Consider the following 23,476-nt stretch of genomic DNA (forward strand, 5'->3'; position numbering starts at 1 on the left):
GTAACAGGCTAATTATGGGACCCATCCAGTTCATGAAACGATAATGAGCTCCACAATATTATTGTGCAAACAGTAAGCAGAAGCATCTTTTCCAATGCTGACGTAAAAGTTAGAATTGGCAAGGCAAGAGCAGCTTTCCATCAGCTGAAGAATGTCTGAGGAGCCTCAGATCTTCCCATGAACACAAAGTAATTCTATGGTGAGGCCGGTCCTGCTGTACGGAGCAAAAACCTTTAAACACCATGGCAAGAATCCAGACATTCATTAACACCTGCCTCAGAAGAATCCTCCGAATACGCTGGCCAAATCAAATCAGTAACCGGGAACTGTGGCAGCGAACAGGTCAACACCCGGTGGAGGAAGAAATCATCCAAAGGCGGTGGATTGGCCACACTCTTCGCAAGCCTGCATCCTATCACAAGATATGCCCTGTTCTGGAACCCACAAGGGAAAAGGAAGAGGGCAGACCACGAAACACCTGGCGCTGTGACCTGGATGCAGATGTGAAGAGATCTGGCCACACATGGGGACAGCTGGAGAAAATGGCCCAGGACTGGGATGTCTGGAGAGCTCTAAGTAAGTAAAGTAAGCAGAAGTAATGACAAATATGTAGAAGTCATATTCAAAGCCATACTGATCAAGGGACATGGTTGTGATATGGATGGTCCAAATTTGCGGGCAAAAGTGAGGAGCCTGTGGTTCAACGCTGTAGTTTCAATTGACGTGACATGACGTTATTGTATCATAAGGCAGGTAGCCTGCCTACTTACTTTGTTGAGAATTTGATTGATTGGACACTATTAGTCAGGAATGTAAACATCACGTGGTAAAGTAAGACATTAAGGCAAAAAGGATAACGCAAAATAGCCAGGGTACTTGTTTTCAATGTGGTCCTATCGTTAGGACTTGTGTGTGTGGTGTGACCCGAGCGCTTATGCAGCAAGGAGGAGGAAACAAGAGGGTTAAAGCCCACATGGTGTATTTATTAACCCAAAGGTAATCACGGGGGCAATGGTTAGTCCGACATATCAATAGTTCGACAGAGGTGGCCGGTTATGACTCACTCGTGGCTCCAACATACATGGCCGGTGCACAGCAACATTAAGTTGAACTGAGGCTTGGCTGGTTATACTTTACCAACTGTAAACTGGTTAAGATCTAGCGCTGAGCTGCATGCAGGCCAGGCTTTTGTAGCCCCTAGAGGTGATTACCGACACAGGGCAGGTGAGGAGATTGGGAACTGTCGGTAGGTGTGCGGAGAATGTGCTGTGGAACTCTTTGGTGGCGCTGACGAGTACAGAGAGGTGGATGGAGGTGAACGGGAGCACAGGGCTGGCTCTAGGATGAAATTACTATGGGTGCAGTCGATAATTTTGATGGTGCACACTAAGTGTCATTATTTTTTATTTCATACAGCTATTGCATTGTTAAATCAAACAGCTAGGGTGATAACTGTACAGGTTTATGTTTATTGAAGGATCCCCATTAGATACACATGAATGAGCCTCTAGTCTTCCTGGGGTCCAGGTGCCTCTGCCTCTAGAGGGCGCTGTGGACTGAATGGGTTTTTGGAGAAGTGTAGGATGATTGTGTGACAGAATAGCAATGGCTATTTTTAGTTCAATGTTTGTTTTAAAAATGCCATTGACAATGAAGGGAAAATTTACGTCATCTTGTCCCTAACATAAACATTAAATGCCATTAACAATAAAGAGAATATAATGTTTGTGTTGGCACAGTTTGTTTTACATCACCATTACATCACCTATAATCAACATGAGTTAGACCTTAATATATTAGCGCCCCTCACTTCACACGGGTGTGATTTTTATAGTAACGGGTAGACGTAGAAGTTATTAAATATAATTAATTTCAGCTAGTGGCACGTGGTATAATAAAATAATAAAGTGTCACACCAACCATTTTTATGGGTTGTGAGTAATATCCACTTTGTTCTATGTTTTTTAACTTCAGGAGAAAATATTGTTAATGCAAAATATCCACTTTTTTGCCATTTGACTTTCAAAATGGTATGAGGGGCTTTGTTGCATGGTAACTCAAACAAAACGAGTCAAAAGCGAGAGAAGCAAGTAATTTAAATGGAAGGAAATATACCGCCTGGTTTAATTTATAGTTGGAATTGAATGTCTAGACGTTGATCTCACAGACACCTCCCCGCCTTCTTAATCAGAATTAGATGATTACTGGGCAAATAGTCCTTCTTTGTACTTACCGTAGTCAAACAGATGGATTTAATGGCTTTTCTTCATTAACCTTCAGCCTACGTAGTTGATATGTAACCCTGACATGGATATGGAATAATTAAGATGGAGTCGAGATCCTTCCTCAATGTATAGAGTGTGTGTGTGTGTGTGTGTGTGTGTGTGTGTGTGTGTGTGTGTGTGTGTGCGCGTGCGTGCATGCGTGGGTGTCAGAGTGAAAGTGGCGTGTTTGTTTCTCCATAGCTTCTGTTTTAGCCACGGCCTTTACACGCTCTTTTCTCAGAAACTACGCTGCTATCCGTGGTTTTGAACTAATCGCCGATGTTCGGAGGTCATTTCTGATTATCCGGTGATCGCGATTGGAACATTGGCGTTTTCTAGAGCAGTATTTCCCAACCTTTTTTGTCCCAGGACACACTTTTCATAGCCTAAAAATCTCGGGGCACACCTAGATATACGGTGTGTGTGTGTGTGTATATATATATATATATATATATATATAATATATATATAATATGCTTGAAATTAAAAAGTTTGAGAACCACTGCACACTAAATGGAACAGAGCCTATAGCATCGTAACACCTTTGAAGGAAGTAGGGAAGTAGCCCGGAAGTAGAAAGAGTTATTCTGTGTGCATATAGCCCATTGATCTGAATTGATTTGAGCAGCTCCCCGGATGTTGAGTTAATGGCAGACCTTACTGGAGCGTGAGTCTGTACAGTGTTAATTACATTTTCACTGATGGGACATGAACCCACACAACCAAAGGGAGGAAGAGGGGAGACAGGAGGAGTCGAGGAGAAGAGAGAGGATGGGGAAGAAGGGAAGAGGGGAGGGGAAGGGGGAGGTGGAGAGGGGGAGAGGAGGAGAGGGAAAGGTATTTTGCCTTTTACCCTTACTCTTTTAACTTTGTAGGGTTGCTGAGTACTGAAAAACAAGAAATCTAGCTATAGGCTTTGTCGTAAAGAAAGGTTTTTGATGTTACGTATGTGTCTGCTTTACGGGTCGAAACTGGGAGAAGGTTCCACAGCTGAGGTGCCTGAAACTGAATACACTGTCTCCTGTTCTAACCTAAGATATTTCTGGAACATCAAGCATTTTTGCATAGGGCCTACTGTAAACACACTAGCGTTCACTACATTGTGATTCTCATTCATGTATCGAGGCATCCAAGTGTGTCAGCTAACTAGAATGCCACTCGGAGAGATTCCAATACTGTACACCTACGCATGCAGCAAAGCCTAGACAGAATCTACAAGTGCTGCTCTCCCCATGTGGGAAACGGTCTGCATTTACCTAATCAAAGAGGAAATCTTGCCCATGTAGCCTACTTTCAAAAGAATGAATGAATCTAAAATGGTTAAAATGGAGTTTGATGTTACAATGGGTTTGTATAGGAAGGGGGCGGGGAAGCTAAAATGAATATCAAATATCAAAATAAAATACTGCATCAAGCATTGTCCAACATAACAAGCATCTCAACAATTAGGCCGTATTGTGAGGTCCCTTTTCGTTCAGTTCCGTTCCCACGGAAGGGGGACTAAACAATTTTTTCTCCATAAAAGAGATTTATAGGTAGAAAGTCCAAATAAAAAAGTTCTACTCGTGCCATCCTGTAGTATTTTTATAATCAGTGGTCAAAGACGGGACTATTTCTTACAAGGCGTAATAATATGTGCAAGGGGAGTGGTGTGGTTTTGGTCACGTGGACCAATCGCGTAGCAGCTTTATTCCCTTCCCATAATAATATTAGAGCAATGGCGGCCACCAGTTCAAGCAGCCAAGAGGGGAAAAATAAACCAAAACAGCGGGGGAAAGTGCGTAAAAGGGAATCAAAGGACTCTAACGAGGACGCTGTGTTTCACGCCACGTGTTACCGTCGCTTTATTTGTAAAAGACGATTGTGTTTGGCCGAGAAACGCTGCACACAGACGGTGTAGAAGGAGAACTAGATGCAGTCGCTGCCTCGGACAGTCACGTCTGAAACCCCCCGAAAGAAACTTCGGTCTCGGACAGGTTTGCCCGTCCCTTCTGCTGGCCATGTCCTTCCAGCCATCTGCATCATTTGTGGACAAATATATTACTGTTGGTGGAAAACGGAAGAAGCTTTCACAAGCAGAAACAGTGTCTGTCAGGTAAGCGACCCCCCTCTCTCTCTCTCTCTCACACACACACACACACACACACACACACACACACACACACACACGTTAACATGGGACTGGAAAACATGCATGCCAGTTTTGGACTGTGAAATATTGATTTGTCATATTATGACGATAACTGTGCTACCGGTATTTACATATAGACCTATCATTTTCCCATTAAATCAGAGGTATTTGATGTGCTGTGTTTGAGGCCAAGGCTTTGTGGGATCACTCTGTTGAATATGTTGAAAATCATGTATTTTTGGGTAAGGAAGTTTGCAGATAGAAAGGCGGTGGTCTTGTGATGTAGTGCATTTATATATTATTATATTATATTACTTATCATTGATAAAAAAAAGTGTTCATCTACAGAACAGAGTCTGAAACACTGCTGATTTAATTACTACTTTATTAGCTAACCCTAACCCAGGAATGCATGGAGGTCAAGGGGGCAGGTCACTGTTATTTATAGCCCCCCACCCAACACACACACACACACACACGCGCGCGCGCACACACACACACTGACACACATACAGAGAGAGAGGGAGCATTTTCTTTTATTGCCTTGATCTCCTTGCCCTCCCCCCCTTCACCTATTTTTCTCTTGTAATAATAATGGATAGAAGATACAAAAACAAATTTCACCCACATTTTTCATCGTAAATGTGTGATATGATACTATATATACTCTGTATTTTGGCTGTCTTTAGATACAATGTTGACAGCAGACACCTTTGCAAATCTTTTTGTCTGTGTGTGTGTGTTTTCAGAAATGAACAACCCTTTGCTGCCAGCTACAACATATTCTGCGAACAAGTCATCCGTCAAAGGATTATCGATAAACAAGAAATCCTGAAAATGAACCAACTAAGGAAGAAGTTCATAGACATCGTTAAGAAGAATGAGGATATTGATGCTTCAGACTACAGGTAACTGTGTCCTTGACAGTTCAGTAAACAAAAAAGAACCTCTTTCATACTGAAAAGTTTCAATTTTATTGATTTATTCGCTCACAAGAAAGGCTATGACAGTATGTTTAAATTAATTTGTTTCTCATTGTGAAAAAATCCCTTTATTTATACATTTGTGCTCGTCTTTTTCTATATTTTCATTTTGCAGGCAGGATAAACTGAAAAGGCGGTTGGCCCGTGATTTCCCCCAGCTGCAACGCGCAACATCTCCGAACTGGTTTTTGTTGAAACATTATCAGCAGATACACTGTTAGACAGGCTATCCATCAGACACGACAACAACTGAGTCAACTGAGGTAAGCCAAGCTGAAAGCAAAGCAGAAAGTGACAATGAAAAAACATCTGGACAAACTACAGAGCACAGAAGGACACTGTATAGTGCAGGACTGATATTGAACTTGTAAATGAAACTCCCGGTATGAAACGCCCTTGGCCTCCCACAGCAGAGGATTTGAATGTTTCTGAAGCAAAATCTGTTGTGCCAGTTGAACTATTCAATGTAATTTCCTGGATTATAGGTGCAACAGAGGAACCAACACTAGACTGTTATGTTGATATTCCTGAAGATGTGAACCTAAAAGTTTTATCTGTTTGTCAATACATTGTGCATCTAAAGGTCGGAAGCAGACGCCTAAGTCACTGTGTCTTGGTCTAACTGTTCGCCATTTAACAGGTTCATCCAATGTTCTGTCACTACTGAATAGGATTAGGACACTGTGCTTCATGGAACACAGTTGTCAGTCTAGACACTAGCCTAGCTCAACTACAACTTCTAGAGGGCAGAGACAAAATTCCTAAGGGGTTCTCAAAGAAGGCACCTACCATACTGGTGTGGGATAACATTGATAATATTGCAAAAGGGCAAACTACCAAGCAGCAGTGATGAGACGTTCTCTGACTAGTAGGATGTGTGCTCCTTCACCCATTGGCAATGGCTGGGGCATGGAGGATGGGGAGTTAACAGTAACATGGATGACTAGAAATCCTGCCCCTGATAGTGTGTTGCAGGTAGTCCACTGTAATTGTAAAAAAAAGCAAATGTGAGACTGAAAGATGTTCATGTATGTCTGCAAAACTGTCTTGCACTGATTTATGTCACGGCCAGGACTGTGAAAATGTGTCAAAAGAAACAGAAGAAAGAGGTACATGGGATGATGACTCTGATGAAAGTGATAGGGATGAGTAACCCAACATGTTACCATGGCCTACTACTTGTTTTGTTCAACAATTATTAAGATGTTAAAGAATTGCCACACTGCCTTCATCCATTTAAATGCAATGCATAAATGCAAACAGCACAGGCTACTTACACAGCCAACAGAAGGTTTTATTGTGATGCATTTGTATGCTATTTTGTATTTTCATATATTTCCTTGGGGGGGGGGGGGGGGGGGGGGTTGGATGTACAAATGACAGATGCTGTGACACTTTGCGGAACTTGTAAATAAATAGATGTTTCATACCATATGTTGTAATAATTCTGACCTCTAGTACTTCATTTTTAGTCTTGTCCATTTCTTTGCATTATTCCAATTTAGGGGGCGTGGTAACATTTGGATAGATTTTCTGCCATTTTGGTCCAAGGTGCCCTGATTTTCTTTTCTACCTTTCATTACACAGTAGGTTGAGACATTTTCTATGTATGAAACATAAGCTTTTGGCACAATTTACTGTGTAGGATTCATTGTACTGTGTGGCAAACACTTAAGTTGAAGCATATTCTTTAACAAATATGCTACATTTCATGATCTAAATTCACATATGAGTAAACTAAAGGCACCAATACTTGTTTCAGATGTTAAGTATATGCATTTGACATTTGAGAAAGACTTTGTGTTGCCAAAAACACATTTTACAAGCAAAAACAGCAGCCCAAGATTTTCGTTTTTTGGTTATACACCGTTTATACATTTATGGCTTGTGACAAAATACTGCAGGATATTATGAGTAGAACTTTTAACCCAAAGTCTAGAAGGGTATTATCTATGAAAAAATGCATTGAATGAGTAGTTCCCATGACATGGGAACGAAACTCATTTTCTAAGCACTTTTTCATGGGTCCCAACCAGGGGGGCAGTCAGACAGATCTTTTGTGAAGCCTGAAACTCCTGAAAGTTAACCGTCTTCCTGCCATTGCCGAAGCCCTTCGGCAATTGAAGCATTAATTTGATATTAACGCTTGCTGCCATTGCCGAAGCCCTTCGGCAATTGCACTTTTATAGTGCATATGATTGATCAAGCCATAATGCTACTCACGTTAGCCGGTTAGCTAGCAGTGTTGTTAGCACTGCACTGGATCGTTCATATTAATTCACCGTCACCATAAGAATCCATTCTATCCGTTTCTTTCAATCGCCTGTATCTCCTATTCCTTGTCCCAGATGGCATTTTTGGTCAAAACAGCGTTTCTTTGACGGCACGAGCCGACGTTGTGGATGGCTAAAATGTACCGGCATTTATTCGATCATGTAAACAAAGGTTGTCTTGGCAACGTAAAGCTGGCAGGGATAAGCTCACTTCCGGTTGAGGCAAAATGTGGCTTTTCAAAATAAGAGCTCAAATTAAAAAAATGCTGGCATGAATTAGGTCCTAATTTCTCAATAAATGGCAGCAGTAAAAGGGTTAATATAATGGTCTGTTGTGGCGCTGTCACTGGACCCAAAAAAACCCATAGCCCCATAGAAGTCCATGTATTTGGGCCCAACTTCACCTAGACTGTATTACCTTAATAAACATGGTCATGAATACTTTCTGCTTCCAGTCACTAGTTTAAAGTCTCATTTCTAATGTCATAATATTCTTTTTGGAAAATTATGGTCCCATTTATAAAATAAATGACCATGAAGTGGCGTATGTTCTGAGGGGCGTGGCTACCGTTACAGTCTATTATCGGGAGTCCCCACCCACTCGAGTCAAAATAAAAACCAACGGAGAAGAAGGGGGGAAGTCCCGCCTCGTTGTCTGGGCAGCCAGCGGAGCCAGCCAATGGCCAGCTGGGCCCAAACGGATCTAGAAAGATGGCGACTTACAGTGCAGGAATAACAGGCTTCATTTTACGTCCATGTTAGACCCGGGGAACGCTTTGTCCATATTTTTTACAGTCTATGGTCCCAACACGGCCTAAATGGGTGACCAGATTATTTTGAAATAAGGGTTCCCTTTTTAACAGGATGTGTGTGTGTGCACATTCGGGAAATTTTACAGATGCTGCTCTGTTTTCAGTTCATGACTGGGTGAATTATTAGGACGCCTGCTTTCCATCTGCCTCACTTGGACCTGAATGTATCCGAATTTGAAACGTTTCCTCAGTTCGGAAGAGATTTATGGCCCTCTGCGTTTACTGTACAGTGAACTCGTCAGACAAGCAGCTCGTCTGCAGTGGTGGAAAAAATACTTACATGAAAAATAATTACCCACCCCTGGGGTCAGCTTGGGGTATGCCGTCCCACACACAATGGATTTCACGCAGTGTTTCTATAGTGATTCACTGATTGCTTTAATGCTTTGAACTTTTCAAAGCATTAAAGACAATATAAGAGACAGTGAAAAGGATTGTCATATTGACATCATCCACCGGTCATTACAAAATCTTAGCTTTTAAAAATAAACAGGGCTAAGGCAGATTTTTCAAGGCCCATGGCCAGTCATTGGGCATGCATGCATGTTCTGTATGGACATGGACAAGTCTTGACACGGACACATTGATGACCCCTGGTTACAAAGTCTGGAATGCAAAATGTACTATTGGCATCATATTGGCATCGAAATGTACTTAAAGTACCAAAAGTAGAAAGTATACTCATTATGCAGAATGTCCAATTTAAAGATTTCAAATGTATACAAATATTTTGAAAATAGCAGATCTACAAGCTCACAATGTGTCACATTGAGCTTGTTTGTAGATCGGCTATTTTCAAATGGGCGAAATGTATAGGGCTGAATTGTTCAATTGTTCACACTTTTAGACCATATCCGTGGTCATCATATGGGCATACCTAACAATGGGTGCCAAATGTTTTTTATTACTAACTTAATTGCTTCCTGAAAACGAAAACATGCTGCGTGATGACGTGTAGAGATACACATCGATAAAAGCCAATAAAAATCTCCCGTTTAATTCCCCATATCTGCGCATCCGTCCAACACTGTCCAACACAGCTGCTACTGATTACAGAAATCCTCTGTTTTTATTCCCATTCAAGATACCATCCAGACAGTGTATTACTCGGTTTCAACTTAATCATCACGCTAAAATATGTATCTGAAAACATTATAGGGTAGAAATGAGCCACATACGTAACAGTAAACTGGTACAGCTGGCCGACTATCTGACTTGTAAACAAACACACACCATGCTCCTGCATAGCATAGCTACCGTCCCATCACCTGAAGGGATGCAACGCTCTGATTGGTTCATAAACTTCAGAGCGGCGTTTCAAGTTGAAACCGTCTGAAACTTCAAAATAAAATTCCCACCATTTCCGTTTCCCCGACACATTTAAGTACAGTACATAAGTAAATGTACTTAGATTACTTTCTGCTTGTCTGGACTGTGTGAGGTATAGTAACATGGAAGTATGATTGGCTCTGTGTTAACCATCTCTCATCCTGTCCTAGGCTGTCGGACGCTCTGTGTTAACCGTCTCTCATCTTGTCCTAGGCTGTCGGACTGGCTCTGTGTTAACCGTCTCTCATCCTGTCCTAGGCTGTCGGACGCTCTGGGACACCATTCGCTGCTGGCATCGTGCCGAGGTGGGCCAGGTGGTCAGCGTCTCCTGTGCCAACATCTCACTGCTTTTCGCTAATCACCCAGGTAAATGATGCGTCCTCAGGCCACACTGTACTGTAACCATTTGTGCAGCTTGGAGTAATGATAACAATACCCCCCCAACAATACCTCAACTCCACAATAAGGAATTGTGAAGTTATGCATTCTGTGTTTTTTTCTGTAGCCTACGTACATTTTCTGTCTATCAAGAAGATTAATCTGTGGCAAGTTTTGCAGGCACAAACGCTACAGTACAATAAATGGAAGCCCATATTGCATCTGTCGTTTAGCTAAACACTGGATTAGGCTATAGCTATCTCTTAGGAACAATGTTATGATTTCACAGTGTTTTATAGACAGAGGGTCCTGTCCCTCTCGTCTCTTGACACGAACTTGGCTTTCAGAAATCCACAATCTCTAGACTATTTACAAGACCCCACCTTCTGCCAACTGCTATGTCCAGCTGGCTCACCTAAAGAAAACAAACATGCCTTTAGATAAAGGACGTGGCTGAGAACTATGGATAAGCTTGAGGGCTTACAAGTGGCGTTGCGTTTGCATCCATGGGCGCATGTGTGTGGTGAGGGTAAAGGGGTCTTTGTGAATTGTTTGCGTTGCCCCAAGTGACAAGTCTCCATGATGTCACAAACATACATGTTCTGTTCTCAATGTGTGTGGAGGATACACAGATAAACAGACAGCTAACAGTTGGCTCGAAGCTGTCTGTTTATCTGTGTATCCTCCACACACATTGAGAACAGAACAATACACATCTTAAAGCTGCATTCCGACCATTCTTAAGGTATCCTGCTCGTGCTTATTTATAGAATATAATGTGGCAATTCATGTTTGTTTTATGCCGCTATAAGACTGTCACTGTCAATTAAATGACAGAAAGCCTGTTTGGACAGGGGAAATATATTTCAAATACGTCTTGTAGTGGTCCTACCCAACCACAAAATCTGCATTTCTCAAATGAAGAGCATGCAGGGAGAACACCTCCAACGACCACATTTGTGTTAGTGTTGCATATTAACATATTTAGTAAAAATATTAATTAAGGAAAAAGTGGATTTAAGCTTAAAGCACATAGCCTACGTAGGAGTGGTGGATGTGCATGTGTAGGTGGGATGTAAGAATGATGATATGACAGACTTATTTTCAATGGCAGAAAGTTTGAAAGAGAACAAAATAGAATAGTAGAGAAAAGCACCCAGTGGAGTTCTCAGTGAAAGTTTAGCTCATACGCATTGCTCACTGAAACGTTGGTAGGCGCTCACACTCCACTTCCCTCAAGCAGCGGGTTAAGATAAGTAGCTGCGATTCGACGTGGCCTCACTAACAGAAAGGCCACGGATTGAGAAAATAATGAATTAATGGAAAATCAAACAGTTCACAGTGGAGCCATGCACGGGGGAAGGAGTTGGTGCTGCTTGTTAACAGCAGCGGTAGGAAATGTACAGCACAGCCCTCCCCAGAGCCTTACCCTTGGACCTTCAGTGAGCAAGGCTATCTGGCACAGCCAACCGCTGTACGCGCCCTCGTCATCGCTTGCAGGGATTTAGATTCCTGCACCGGCTGCACAACGCTAAGGCCGGTACAAGGAAAATCTCTGGCAGCAAGATGACTTCAGACAACCACCCACAGACTGCTTCGCTCCGGTGCTGAGGAGCGCCGGACAGGCATGTTTGTGAGCAGCACAAAGCTGGTATCTATTATTACCACGTACTGTCAAGTTTTTAGCCTTCCAAACACATACAGGGACACACAAACGCTTGCCAAGAGCCCGGGTGACCCTGTCTGCGTCATGGCTGCTGAGGACTGTGAGCGAGCTCCGTCGATCTAACTCCAGGCCATGTTGTGGGAGAACATGCCCCCCCCCCCTCATTCATATTCAACACCTACAGTAGTCAACTCCAGTCATCTGAGACAGAGTAAGAGCTTTGCTAAAGGATTTCTCACAGTCAGATAATAAATAAGGTTTTGTTGTGCTCGTGGTGTGAACATATTGTGAAACATACAGTTTGTGCATTAGGCATGTGATATGTAGATTGTTGTCTACATGTATATGTATGCACACATGCTTTATCTGAACAGGATATAACATATAAGGTCCTCATAGTTCTCAACAACAGCTGTGTGCATAATGTATGGGAACTGTGTATGTGCGTGCACGCACATCGCACATGTACATGTTTTGGAATGTAGATATATTTGTGCAGGCGTGTAAGATTGATTCAGGACAGTAAGATTGATTCAATCAATAATAATAATCTATAGGCCTACAGTTTTTTGTGTGATAGTTTAGTTAACATCCTTGACTGTCTGCCATATTATGTTCAATAGCTTCAGGAGAAACTCTTCAGTTGCTTGTCACTTAACCTTAACATGTAAGGAGACAGGGACATTAAAGGCGAGGTGAAATGAAAAACACATTTTCTGTGTTTTTATCAAAAGTCCATAAAACATTTTTTTATTACTTCCTGAAAACGAAAACTCAAGCTCACCAGTTTGATTCCCATATCTGCGCATCTGTCAGAACATAACACAGGTGCTACTGATTACAGAAATCCTCCGTTTTTAATCCAATTGAAGATGACATCCAGACGGTGTATTACTCGTTTTCAACCGAATCATCATGCTAAAATATGTATATAGGTTGTGAACAGGTTAGAAAAACATCCCCTGGCTTTTCTGCCATCTCTCTGTCACTTTGTAAACAAACCATTGTGCATGAGATGGACGTATAGGACCCATAGCCTGGAGGGATGCAACCAAAAGAAAATAGCAAATTCACTCATAGCAGTGTTCCCCGTTATAACTCCACTCGCATACCTTCAACAGCAGATACAACACAACATACAAACTGTAGATTCACATCAGCATTCATTTCCAGAGCCACAAACAGTTACTGACCATGTTTCATACTTTCATTGCCACCCACACCCAGTCATTTGGTGCTGTAGGATCTTGATGTGATATTGCAGAATGAGAAACAGGGAGACTCAGATTAACGTCTCTTCAGTAAACATGGTTTATTAGAAAAGGTTACAAATCAATCTGTCTGACATGGTGTGTCTGGTGCGAGGGACAGCTGAGTCCACTGCCAGTCCGCGAGTTCAGTTGCAGTCCATCACCATCTGTAGTCCGAGTCCCACTCCATCTCTATCTCTATCTTACAGTCTATCTGAGTCTATCTCTGTCCAACCATACTACTTATAGGGGAATTTCCATGAGTGTGTATGCACATGCACACATCTGTAGGTCAGTATGATTGGGTGTTGGCCTAGCAGATGTGTGCTGGAACATGGTAATGGCCAATGGTAAATATGAGATGCATGTGTGTCTCATCCATGGCGCTCTGCCAGTGATCCAGACTTAAATATGTGTAATATTGTATATTAAAATGTCCAGATACTTATTTTGGAAAAACATGATGAATGGGTACATTTCAAATCAAAGCACAAGTCAATACAAAAAAACGTTGTCCACTATCCATGATAAAGCATTACACTTATTTACAACAGGGTCCACCATTTTCAATTCAACATTTAGAGACGTACAATTATACACTGTCCGATATTACAAATTCCATCCTAATTGGCTAACATTGGCTTTCAAAGTTTGCAGGATTTGCCCGTCTTGAACAAAAAGCCTCCAATCATGAACGCAGCATGCAATTTACGTGGAATGCATGGCTTTAGAAAGCTTGGATGAAAATAGAGCTCTACACACACACACGGTTCAAGGCCAAATGCATACCGTAATTCAACTGAGGGTCCTTGACATGAAAAAGGTTTGAGAACCACTGCTTTGCATTATGTGATATCATGCACTCTAGAGAGTCTAGAGTAGACAATGTGAGGGGAGGTGAGAGTTGAGTTGACAACTCCAGTCTTAATTATGAAGGAGCAGAATGATTGTATGTTGGTCCATTAAATCCTAATGAATCGAGCAGCAGGGTTATTTCTGCTCAGCAATCATTGCCTTCGGTGTGTGGGAAAGTAACTTTGTCAATTTGCACTTGGCAATATATTTTGTTACCACTTCATTCTCTTCCCTAATGGATCGAGCAATTTACATAGGTCTGTAACATTGCAGAATGATCAGTAATAAGCCAATTTACACTTGACTCTTGCAGGATGTAACTTGAAGGGAAATGCTACTGAACTTGTCTGCCACGCCGCATCCTGTTTACAGGAAATTATGTGAAATTAGAGCCAAAAAGCGGTGCAACATCACCAGGTGAAAATTGTGGTTTTTAATATGACCACATCATTCTGAAACTGACCTGCTGTGACCCCCAACTTATTCAATGTAATTAAATTTTAGCCCCACTGGTAGTGATGTTCTGAGGATGGCGGTGTTGGTCCGTACGTCCAACACGTTGGTTCCAAAAAACATCATCTTGAAAACTACTGGTTTGAATATGAGTGCTAAACCTCTGAGCATGGAGGTATGGAAAGGTATGGAATTCGATATTTGTAATTTCTAGGTCTGGATAAGTATGGAAATAAGAAAATACAAAAAAATAAACAAAAACAAAGTATAGAAAAATAATTATGTTTCCATACTATTGACTTGATAACTATATCATCACAAATAACATTGTAACAAATGTTTGTCTGAACATTTATTAGTTATGCAGTGACGTAATTATTAGAAATCGTAAACTATCTTTTCTGCATATGGAAACCATCATTACTTTCTTCTGTCGTATGTCCTTAGACCTTCAGCTCCGTTGCAGCAAGCCAGTCCAGTGTGTCATTGTCTAGGTCAATTAACCCACGATCACCATTCGGTGGCCGGTATATGGGGCAGCTGGTCAGCACGTGTTCCACAGTCTGTAATGGGTCCCCACATTTGCAGTGGGCGCTGTCTGTGAGACCCCATTTCTGCATGGCTGCACCAAAACGTCCGACACCGGTCCACTCCTTGCGGGGCAGGTGCTGGCCAGGAACACATGTGGGATCCTCGATGTAGTGGTGAAGCCCGGATGGTTCTGCTGCCTTCCACTGGGCCCTCCATCTCGGAAAACGCACCTCTTCAGACTACATCTTAGCCCATAGCACTTGCCGTAGTACTTGCCCTGGCCTCGACCTCCTACATGCACAGGCTCAACTTATCTAACTTAAATAGCACTTTGTGTAGACATAGCACTCTATAGTGTATACACATAGTTTCCTTAAATAGATATTCCACGGTTAGGTTCTTAAGCTTATTGTAAGTCACTCTGGATTAAGAGCGTTTGCCAAATGCCTAAATTGTAAATTGTAATGACATTCAATGTGTGTGTTGGCCGGGACAAATGCTCAAAGCTGGCCATTCATTATCAATGGCATTTAATGTTTGTGCTATGACAATGTTTGTGTTTACAGTTTACACACATCAAAGCGGAGGAAGAAACATCCGCACATTTGTTTCTAGAGCTCCACAAGACTTACTTTATTAAAATGTTTCGACCCTCTAGCAGTCTAGCTCTTCAGGCAAATGTGTTTACACACACCTTCAAAGCTGGACATAGGAGGGGCGCCCCTCAAAAAGAAGGTTAGAAGAAATATAGGGGGGGGGGGGGACTTTAATCTTTTTACAGGGGCCAGTTTTGAATTGCAGACACCCGTAGGTGCTCTTTGAGAGCGGTTTTGAAGGAGTCTAGGGATTCACATTTCTAAATGGCTGTTGGTAGGGCGTTCCACATTTTAGTGGCATAGGAGCAAAATTTATTTTAAACCCTTCTTTGAGCCGAATCTGGGTTGCACGTGTTTTGTTGAACTCCCTCTGGCATTTGTGATTGTGGACTTCGTTGACATTAAGAAAGTATTTTGACAGGTAGGCTACATGGGTATCTGGTGTAGCAAAGATACCCATCCATGTAACGGTCAGTGAATCCTAGTACTATTTACATATATTTCCCATTATATTTCAAATTGCTGTCTTTCCTCATTTGGTGTTGGTTTGTGTTCCACAGCCAGCATTCTTGCTGACTTAATAAATACCAAATATCTCTTCTCATTTTGTGGGTTTCAGAACTTTTTATAACCCATGTCCTGTCCTTTGGGTAAATGGCCTCCACCCTACTCTGTCTCCTATCTTCTCTTATAATCAAGGATCTGTGTTTCCCAGGGTTCATCTACCGAAACTGCACCAAGGACGGCTGGACGGACGAATATCCCAACTACGTGGAGGCCTGTGAGGACCATGAGTACATAGAAGTGGAATCAGAGGTAGAAGCATTGTACTGTATGTGGTCAGGGGTGCACATTCATTTATGTATGAGAAAAGGCGGCGATCCGAGCACTAAAAAAACAATTAAATCAGCCATTACATTGGTGTGAATCTATTATTCCTTTTTGTCCCCCATTTTAGACAACCTACCGCTCCAACTTCAAGCAGCTGTACACCGTTGGATACGCCACCTCCCTTATCTCTCTCATTTCTGCCATCTTTGTGTTCACCGTGTTCAGGTAAACCCCTAGCCGCAATTTGCAACTCTAGATTTTTTTACAATCTGTTGAATCTAGAGTTGCAACACCCTCCATCCACTTCCTATTCATGATTTTCGGTTTCTGATCTGCTGGTCTTAAATGACGTTAAACTCACCAACATTGCAGCTGTAGTCCAAGCTTGAATTATCCTCTTTCAATCTGCCGAGCTTGTTTTTCATAAAAATCCCCCGTAGACATGTTATGAGTTACTTTCTGTCCAAAATATTCCAAGAGTGACATTTCCGAGCCGCCATTTGTATTTTTGCAACGTGCCGTAAAACAAGATGTGAGGGGGAGCGCTTGTTTAATAGAAGGCTGTGTGTGATGGGGCGTCGCACTGTGTCTGCCTCTTCTTTGGGTGTCTTACCTGCGCAGGTAAGATTCTATTAAACAAGCGCTCCCCCTCACATCTTGTTTTACGGCACGTTGCAAAAATACAAATGGCGGCTCGGAAATGTCACTCTTGGAATATTTTGGACAGAAAGTAACTCATAACATGTCTACGGGGGATTTTTATGAAAAACAAGCTCGGCAGATTGAAAGAGGATAATTCAAGCTTGGACTACAGCTGCAATGTTGGTGAGTTTAACGTCATTTAAGACCAGCAGATCAGAAACCGAAAATCATGAATAGGAAGTGGATGGAGGGTGTTGCAACTCTAGATTCAACAGATTGTAAAAAAATCTAGAGTTGCAAATTGCGGCTAGTAAACCCCCTGCTTCTCCAAGAGAACTTTGTAGGCCTATATGTAGCAGGGCTATATTTTGAAATGAATAATTGGCCAACCTCACAAATAGGAGTGAGGGATCATTCAAACACATTAACCATAGCATTAAACCTAGATATATGCTGGACAATGTGACAGAACAAGGTAAGGTTACGGGTTCAGAATGAACAGAACCAGAAGCTGATGTAACAAAGGTGTCAAGTATAGAAAATATATTCAAGTTAAAATACAGAACAGAAGAGGGGGGTTATTATAGCTGGGAAATCATGATCCTAAAAGTGGGACTGAGCCCAATGAAAGGGCAGGTAATGCCTGTGGTCTCCGAGGCTAAATGCCCTTTAGCTATGGGTGAAGTAAGTCTTCAGGGCCTACTGGGCTCTCCACACTAAAAATACACAGCAAATAAAACAATCAAATCAAAACAATACAAATATGCAAAACCAAAAGCAAATAAAGTAATTAAAGTAATCACAGCAAACAAAATCCAAAATATGCACTATTTGTTAATGGCCCAGTATACAACTATGTCCTCAACACCATTATGACATGGCCCAACAATCTGGTAAAACCCAGCCAGTCTCAAATACAAATGTCACTAATAAACTTATAATAAAGTGATACAATAAATCAGTTCACTTCAATACATGACCAATAAAATACCAAAGGAAAAATGCACAGTAACCAAATATCATAAACAAAAACATACCATAAACAAATACAATTAATAAAGTCCCAAACAAATTATGAATGAGACTCCAAACCAAAATAAACAATCATACCGTACCTCACTCCACTTTAGTCTGCTAAAGGGCTGCATGAACCAGTTGAACCTCAGGGCACATCATCAAACAGTCACAGGTACACCAAACAGTCACAACATAGTGTGACAGGCGCTGTAGAACAATATAAACAACTTCAATCATTCAATCAACTGTTCACTAACTGCAAGTTACAGGCAACCTTACTTTGAGTACAAAAGTGCATGATGCATATAAAGAGTCAAACATTTCGTTCATACCTTGCTCTGCAGTGTAACAAAGTCACGCTGTTCAAACAAATGATGGTGTGTGTCTCTTCCCCTCTGTCACTGACTCAGAGTGAGAATGGTATGTGTGAAGCTAGCAGGCCTCAGCTAAGTGTGGTGCGTTAACAGGAAGTTTCAAAGTAAAGTGAACCGAAATACAGGAAGCTTCAAAATAAGAAAATAAGTAAATGAAATAAGAAAAGTAAATAACAAATTAACTTAAAACTTAAGAAATGATTGAAGTTAAAATAACTTATATATATATATATACCCGTACCATAGCTCTAATGCATTGCATTGTTAAGTAATAAATTGGCAAGTGTGGGGTTGCCGTGGCAATCAATTGGCTGAGGCAGAGGCTGGAAATTGCACAGGTGAGGGGACTTGGCCTCATTAGGCCCACTGGCAGAGCCTGACCAGAGCCTTTTGTGGTGTTTCTGGACAACGGTGTATGCCACAGACTCGAGGCCAGGCACTGCACTCCCTGCGGTGGTGTGGAACGCGTGTGTCGAATTTGAAGTCGGTGGGGCAAACTGTTCTCTAGTTAAATGCATTACATCCGTAGTTCCGTACACACACACACACACACACACACACACACACACACACACACACACACACACGCAGACAGAGACGTGGCGCATTTATAGTTAGATGAAGATAGGTTGAAATGGGTACTCTTAAGTGGTTATGGCATTCAAGCAGGAAGTGATACAACCGATTTAAAAGATGCATGTTTACTTCCTCAAAAATAATTGCCCCCCACAGCTCCTGCTGACCCCATTCAAGGTAAAGTTATAAATTAAAACACAAGACTATAGACGATTCACACGCAGAATAACTCAATAAAATGTAAAGACGTGGAGCTCTCCTTTCATAAAATGATTCTCGTCGTTTCTTCTTCTCCTCTTGTGCCTGCAGGAAGTTCCACTGCACCAGGAACTACATCCACATCAACCTGTTCTCCTCCTTCACCCTGAGAGCCAGCGCCGTCTTCATTAAAGATGGTGTCCTCTTCTCTGATGAGGACACGGACCAGTGCTTAGCAGTGTCCACCACGGTCTGTGTGTGTGTGTGTGTGTGTGTGTGTGTGTGTGTGTGTGTGTGTGTGTGTGTGTGTTGTTACGGACCAATTAGTCTAGGGGTAAAGGTACGCATAACATATAAAATGGACAGGAAACCCACTGCAAATTCAAAAATGCTTTTACTTGCACTTAAGGATAAATGTTACAACGTTACAAAAGTGTTGTTTTCAGTACAAATAGCTCAAATAATACATGAAGTTAATCGACTTTCAAGTACATTGGCTATCATTTATAATAAAGATAACTAATAGGCAGTATTAGTTATAGAGAAGGATATTAAGCAGAACGGTCAAGGACTTAGTGGTGGGGTGTTCCCAAAAGAAAAGGAGACGAACAAAACAATAACTTCACCTAACCAAAAATAAGCAAAAGTTGACAACTGACAAGATATAGTAACGAACAGCTGGAGTTAAATAAGCAATGTTATCTCGTCGGAGTCCAGGCAAAGACTGTTAGACACTAAGGTCTCCAGTCCCTCACGCAGCTTCTACCGGTTCTCGTGAGAGATGGCAAGCGAGAAGGGACATATTTAGGCTTCACTCACACCTACACAACAATGTTACATGGAAGATGTAAGCAAGTTGCAAGTGTCATGGCCGTCCCCTCACTAGATGCCTCCATTTCACACTTGGCTTTGCGGGAAGTGGGCGGTGCGCTAGAGAGGAATGCGGAAACAACAGACCCACGTTTCTCTGCGTGTAGTTGTGCTCAATGTGCTGGTAGACTCAGGAGACTACAATGAAACTCCGCCCATTGGGATCAAAAACAGCTCTTCTCTCCTATTGGTTGGTGGTTAAACGCCACCCTCTGTGTTGTGTGGATGTTGTGTGGATGTTGCGCCTACAAGCGGTTGTACAGCTTTCGGCTGTGTTTCGACTGCCCCCCTCCCCCTCATACAACACAGACTCCATTGGAAATTTATTGCGAGCTTGCAACACGCACAAGACTCATGCATCAGCTATACAACATTCTGTTGTGTAGGTGTGAGTGAAGCCTTAGTCTGTAGCTGGGATAAGCAGTAAGCACAGTAAACACAACAGCAACACTGGCCATAGTGGAGCCTCATGGCCAGTGCAGCGTAAACAAGACTACCAGCAGTCGATATACATATATGAATACAATAACCTTAGCTCCAAAACTGTATATGACCAGTAGTTCGTTAGTATATATATATATATATATATATATATATATATATGGAAAGTACATATATATATATTTATCGAACCATAACTATGAAATAAACAACAATACCAGAAATAACAACAATAATAAACGGCTCGCCATACAGTGTGCGTGTGTGTGTGTGTGCGTGCATGCGTGCGTGCATTTGTGCGTGTAACCCCTGCCATAACACTTAGCTTTTTTGTCATACGGACCTTGGAGTGGTATTGTGAGTGTACACATAATGGGCTTAATGGACAGATAATGGCATAACTTAATAATGGACTTGATGTAAATCTGAAAGGGAACAACAAATCAGTGTCAACACAAGCAATTACAGTGCACTTACACTTTGTGCTTATGCTTTTAGTTTGTGCATACTTAAATGAATACACAATTAAGGCCATCGAAGTAAACACTCTTTAACACATAACTAATGACACGGCATCCAGTAGGACATGGCCGCGGGGCTTATTAATGTTGAGAGCAGCGAGTGGGATTGAAGCTCCAGCCGTGAATGAGCCGGGGTTCCGGTTGGGAGAGCTTTTTCATTCAGAATGAAAACTTCAGAATTAATTAATTCAGAAGTAAGTTTTTTGCTGCGTGTTTACATGGGAAATGGTCATTCCGAATGAGTGTTTACATGGACAATACTTTAAAATCCCATTATTTCATTCCACATCAGGTTTGGGGCTGGGAAGGCTTCTGATTGGATAGGGGGCGGGCGGATATGTTTACGTCCAGTGGTGGAAAGTACATTTACTTTAGTACTAAAGTACAATTTTGAGGTATTTCTACTTTACTTTCCAATTGTTTTACTTTTACTACACTACATTTCAGTAAAACAAAATAATAATAATAGAAAAACACTTTTATGCCGTATTACTTTATATTTGATGTATCCTGTAGCCTATGAGAGGTTTCTAATATAATTTCTTAATATAATTAATCGCAAAACAAGAGCATAATATAGCCATACCAATTACATGGAAACAAGCATGCACAGAAAGACCAGAATGAACTTCAATCCGAATGAGTGTTTACATGAGTCCACAATTGTTTCAATAGGATTTAAAAATGGAATAAACCGGTCAGTTACATCAGATCTAAGTTTAAATCAGATTGACCATTTTCATTCCGATTTAAGTTTTTGTAGGTGTTTACATGAGAACTTTTAATAGGATTTAACTTTTATTCTGAATGAAAAGGGGATTTAACTGTCCATGTAAACGTAGCCAATGGCTACGTTTACATGAAGGGTGATCATTCCGAATAAATACTTCCGAATAAAATACATCCGATGTAATGTTTTTTGCCGCGAGTTTACATGGGAAATGGTCATTCCGAATGAGTGTTTATATGGAGAAGTGATAGAAGACATGATACATGTTAATTCACGTGAAACTACGCCATCTGTTGGACACATAAAATATAGGCAGTTCATTCATTGTGACTTTCAGACGAAAGACGACACTTTGAAATCCCATCATTTCATTCCGCAGTAGTTTTGAGGCTGCTGCTTGGATAGGGACAGACATACATATTATGTTTACCGTCTTTTTTTCCCCACCTGCTGCGGCTCCCCTTCTCCGCTGGGAAGGTGATCATCTCGATTTTATGGGTAGCCTACTTTATTATCTACAGCACGGCCAGGGCACGCAACACACTGATTATTATTGTATCGGGTCGCTCGTTATTTTTGAGAGAGAGAGAGAGAGAGAGAGAGAGAGTGAGAGAGAGACAGTTGAACACATGCACACACACACACACACACACACACACACACACACACACACACACACACACAAAATGCACGAAATAACGCACTCTATGTGCAAACTCCTCGGCGCGCCTTGGATATGAGGCTTATGAGCGCCTTGGAGTTGGAGCGCAATGGAAATGAGCATGCTCAGAAAGACCAGAATGAATTTACATCCGAAGCAGTGTATACATGAGTCCAATTTGCTTTCAATCGCATTGAACATCGGAGTAATCCGGCCAGTGAAATCGGAATGGTTTTTAGATCGCATCGAGCGTTTTCATTCGGATGTAAGTTTTTGTAGGTGTTTACATAACAACGTTTAATAGGATTGAACTTCTATTCGGAATGAAAAGGGGATTTAACTGCTCATGTAAACGTAGCCATTGACAAACTCAACTCCCCCTTTTGTGCTGATAGCGCCACTTGAAATCACACTATAAGTATGCCCGTTGTGTAGCCACGAGGGTCCAGCATCTGCTCATCACTGGGACATAGCAGGGAGCACACACACACACACACACACACACACACACACACACACACACACACACAACAGTAGACCTTTGCCATGTCAGAGCCACAAGAAACCCTATTTATAGAAAGTAAACACTTGGACCAAGAGCAGGGGATTTCAAACATTTTCCGCTCCAGGCCCAAAACAAAAAGTATTAAGCTGCACACACACACACACACACACACACACTCTCTCTCTGTGTCTGTCTCTCTGCAAATGTTGTGTTTTGGAGCTGTTGATCATAGCGTATCTTGTTGTTGTTGTTGTTGTTTTCTTTGGAACAATATATTGTTGTGGTCTTCTTGTCTGGTCCTGCAGATGTCCTGCAAGTCAGCCGTGGCTTTCTTCCAGTTCAGCATCCTGGCCAACTACTTCTGGCTGCTGGTGGAGGGCATGTACCTGCAGACCCTACTGGCCCTCACCTTTGTCTCACAGAAGAAATACTTCTGGTGGTACATTCTCATCGGCTGGGGTGAGTATCCTGCTATTGTGTGTCCTGCAATGCCCATGCATCGTGTGGTAAGGGAGGAAACGTTTCTGTAAAATTCTATATTAATGCTTTGGAGATATACAGAGCACAAGGAAGATTTTAGATTAAAAAA

At 41.7% G+C, this 23,476-nt stretch overlaps 1 protein-coding gene across 1 annotated transcript in view; it reads left to right on the plus strand.

The window, feature by feature from the left end:
• Nucleotides 1-242: 242 nt before the first annotated feature.
• ghrhrb (growth hormone releasing hormone receptor b) overlaps nucleotides 243-23,476 on the plus strand; it is a gene marked incomplete at both ends in the record, with an annotated part of 29,135 nt that continues 5,901 nt past the window's right edge. Inside the window, 6 exons of the mRNA XM_083766681.1 lie at nucleotides 243-576; nucleotides 10,051-10,158; nucleotides 16,237-16,337; nucleotides 16,480-16,577; nucleotides 19,271-19,397; nucleotides 23,193-23,346. Coding sequence (XP_083622807.1) covers nucleotides 243-576; nucleotides 10,051-10,158; nucleotides 16,237-16,337; nucleotides 16,480-16,577; nucleotides 19,271-19,397; nucleotides 23,193-23,346 — 922 coding nt within the window. The remainder of the gene's footprint in view (nucleotides 577-10,050; nucleotides 10,159-16,236; nucleotides 16,338-16,479; nucleotides 16,578-19,270; nucleotides 19,398-23,192; nucleotides 23,347-23,476) is intronic.

The sequence above is a fragment of the Protomyctophum parallelum genome (assembly GCF_964188405.1).
Source record: "Protomyctophum parallelum genome assembly, chromosome: 6".
Taxonomy (NCBI): Eukaryota; Metazoa; Chordata; class Actinopteri; order Myctophiformes; family Myctophidae; genus Protomyctophum; species Protomyctophum parallelum.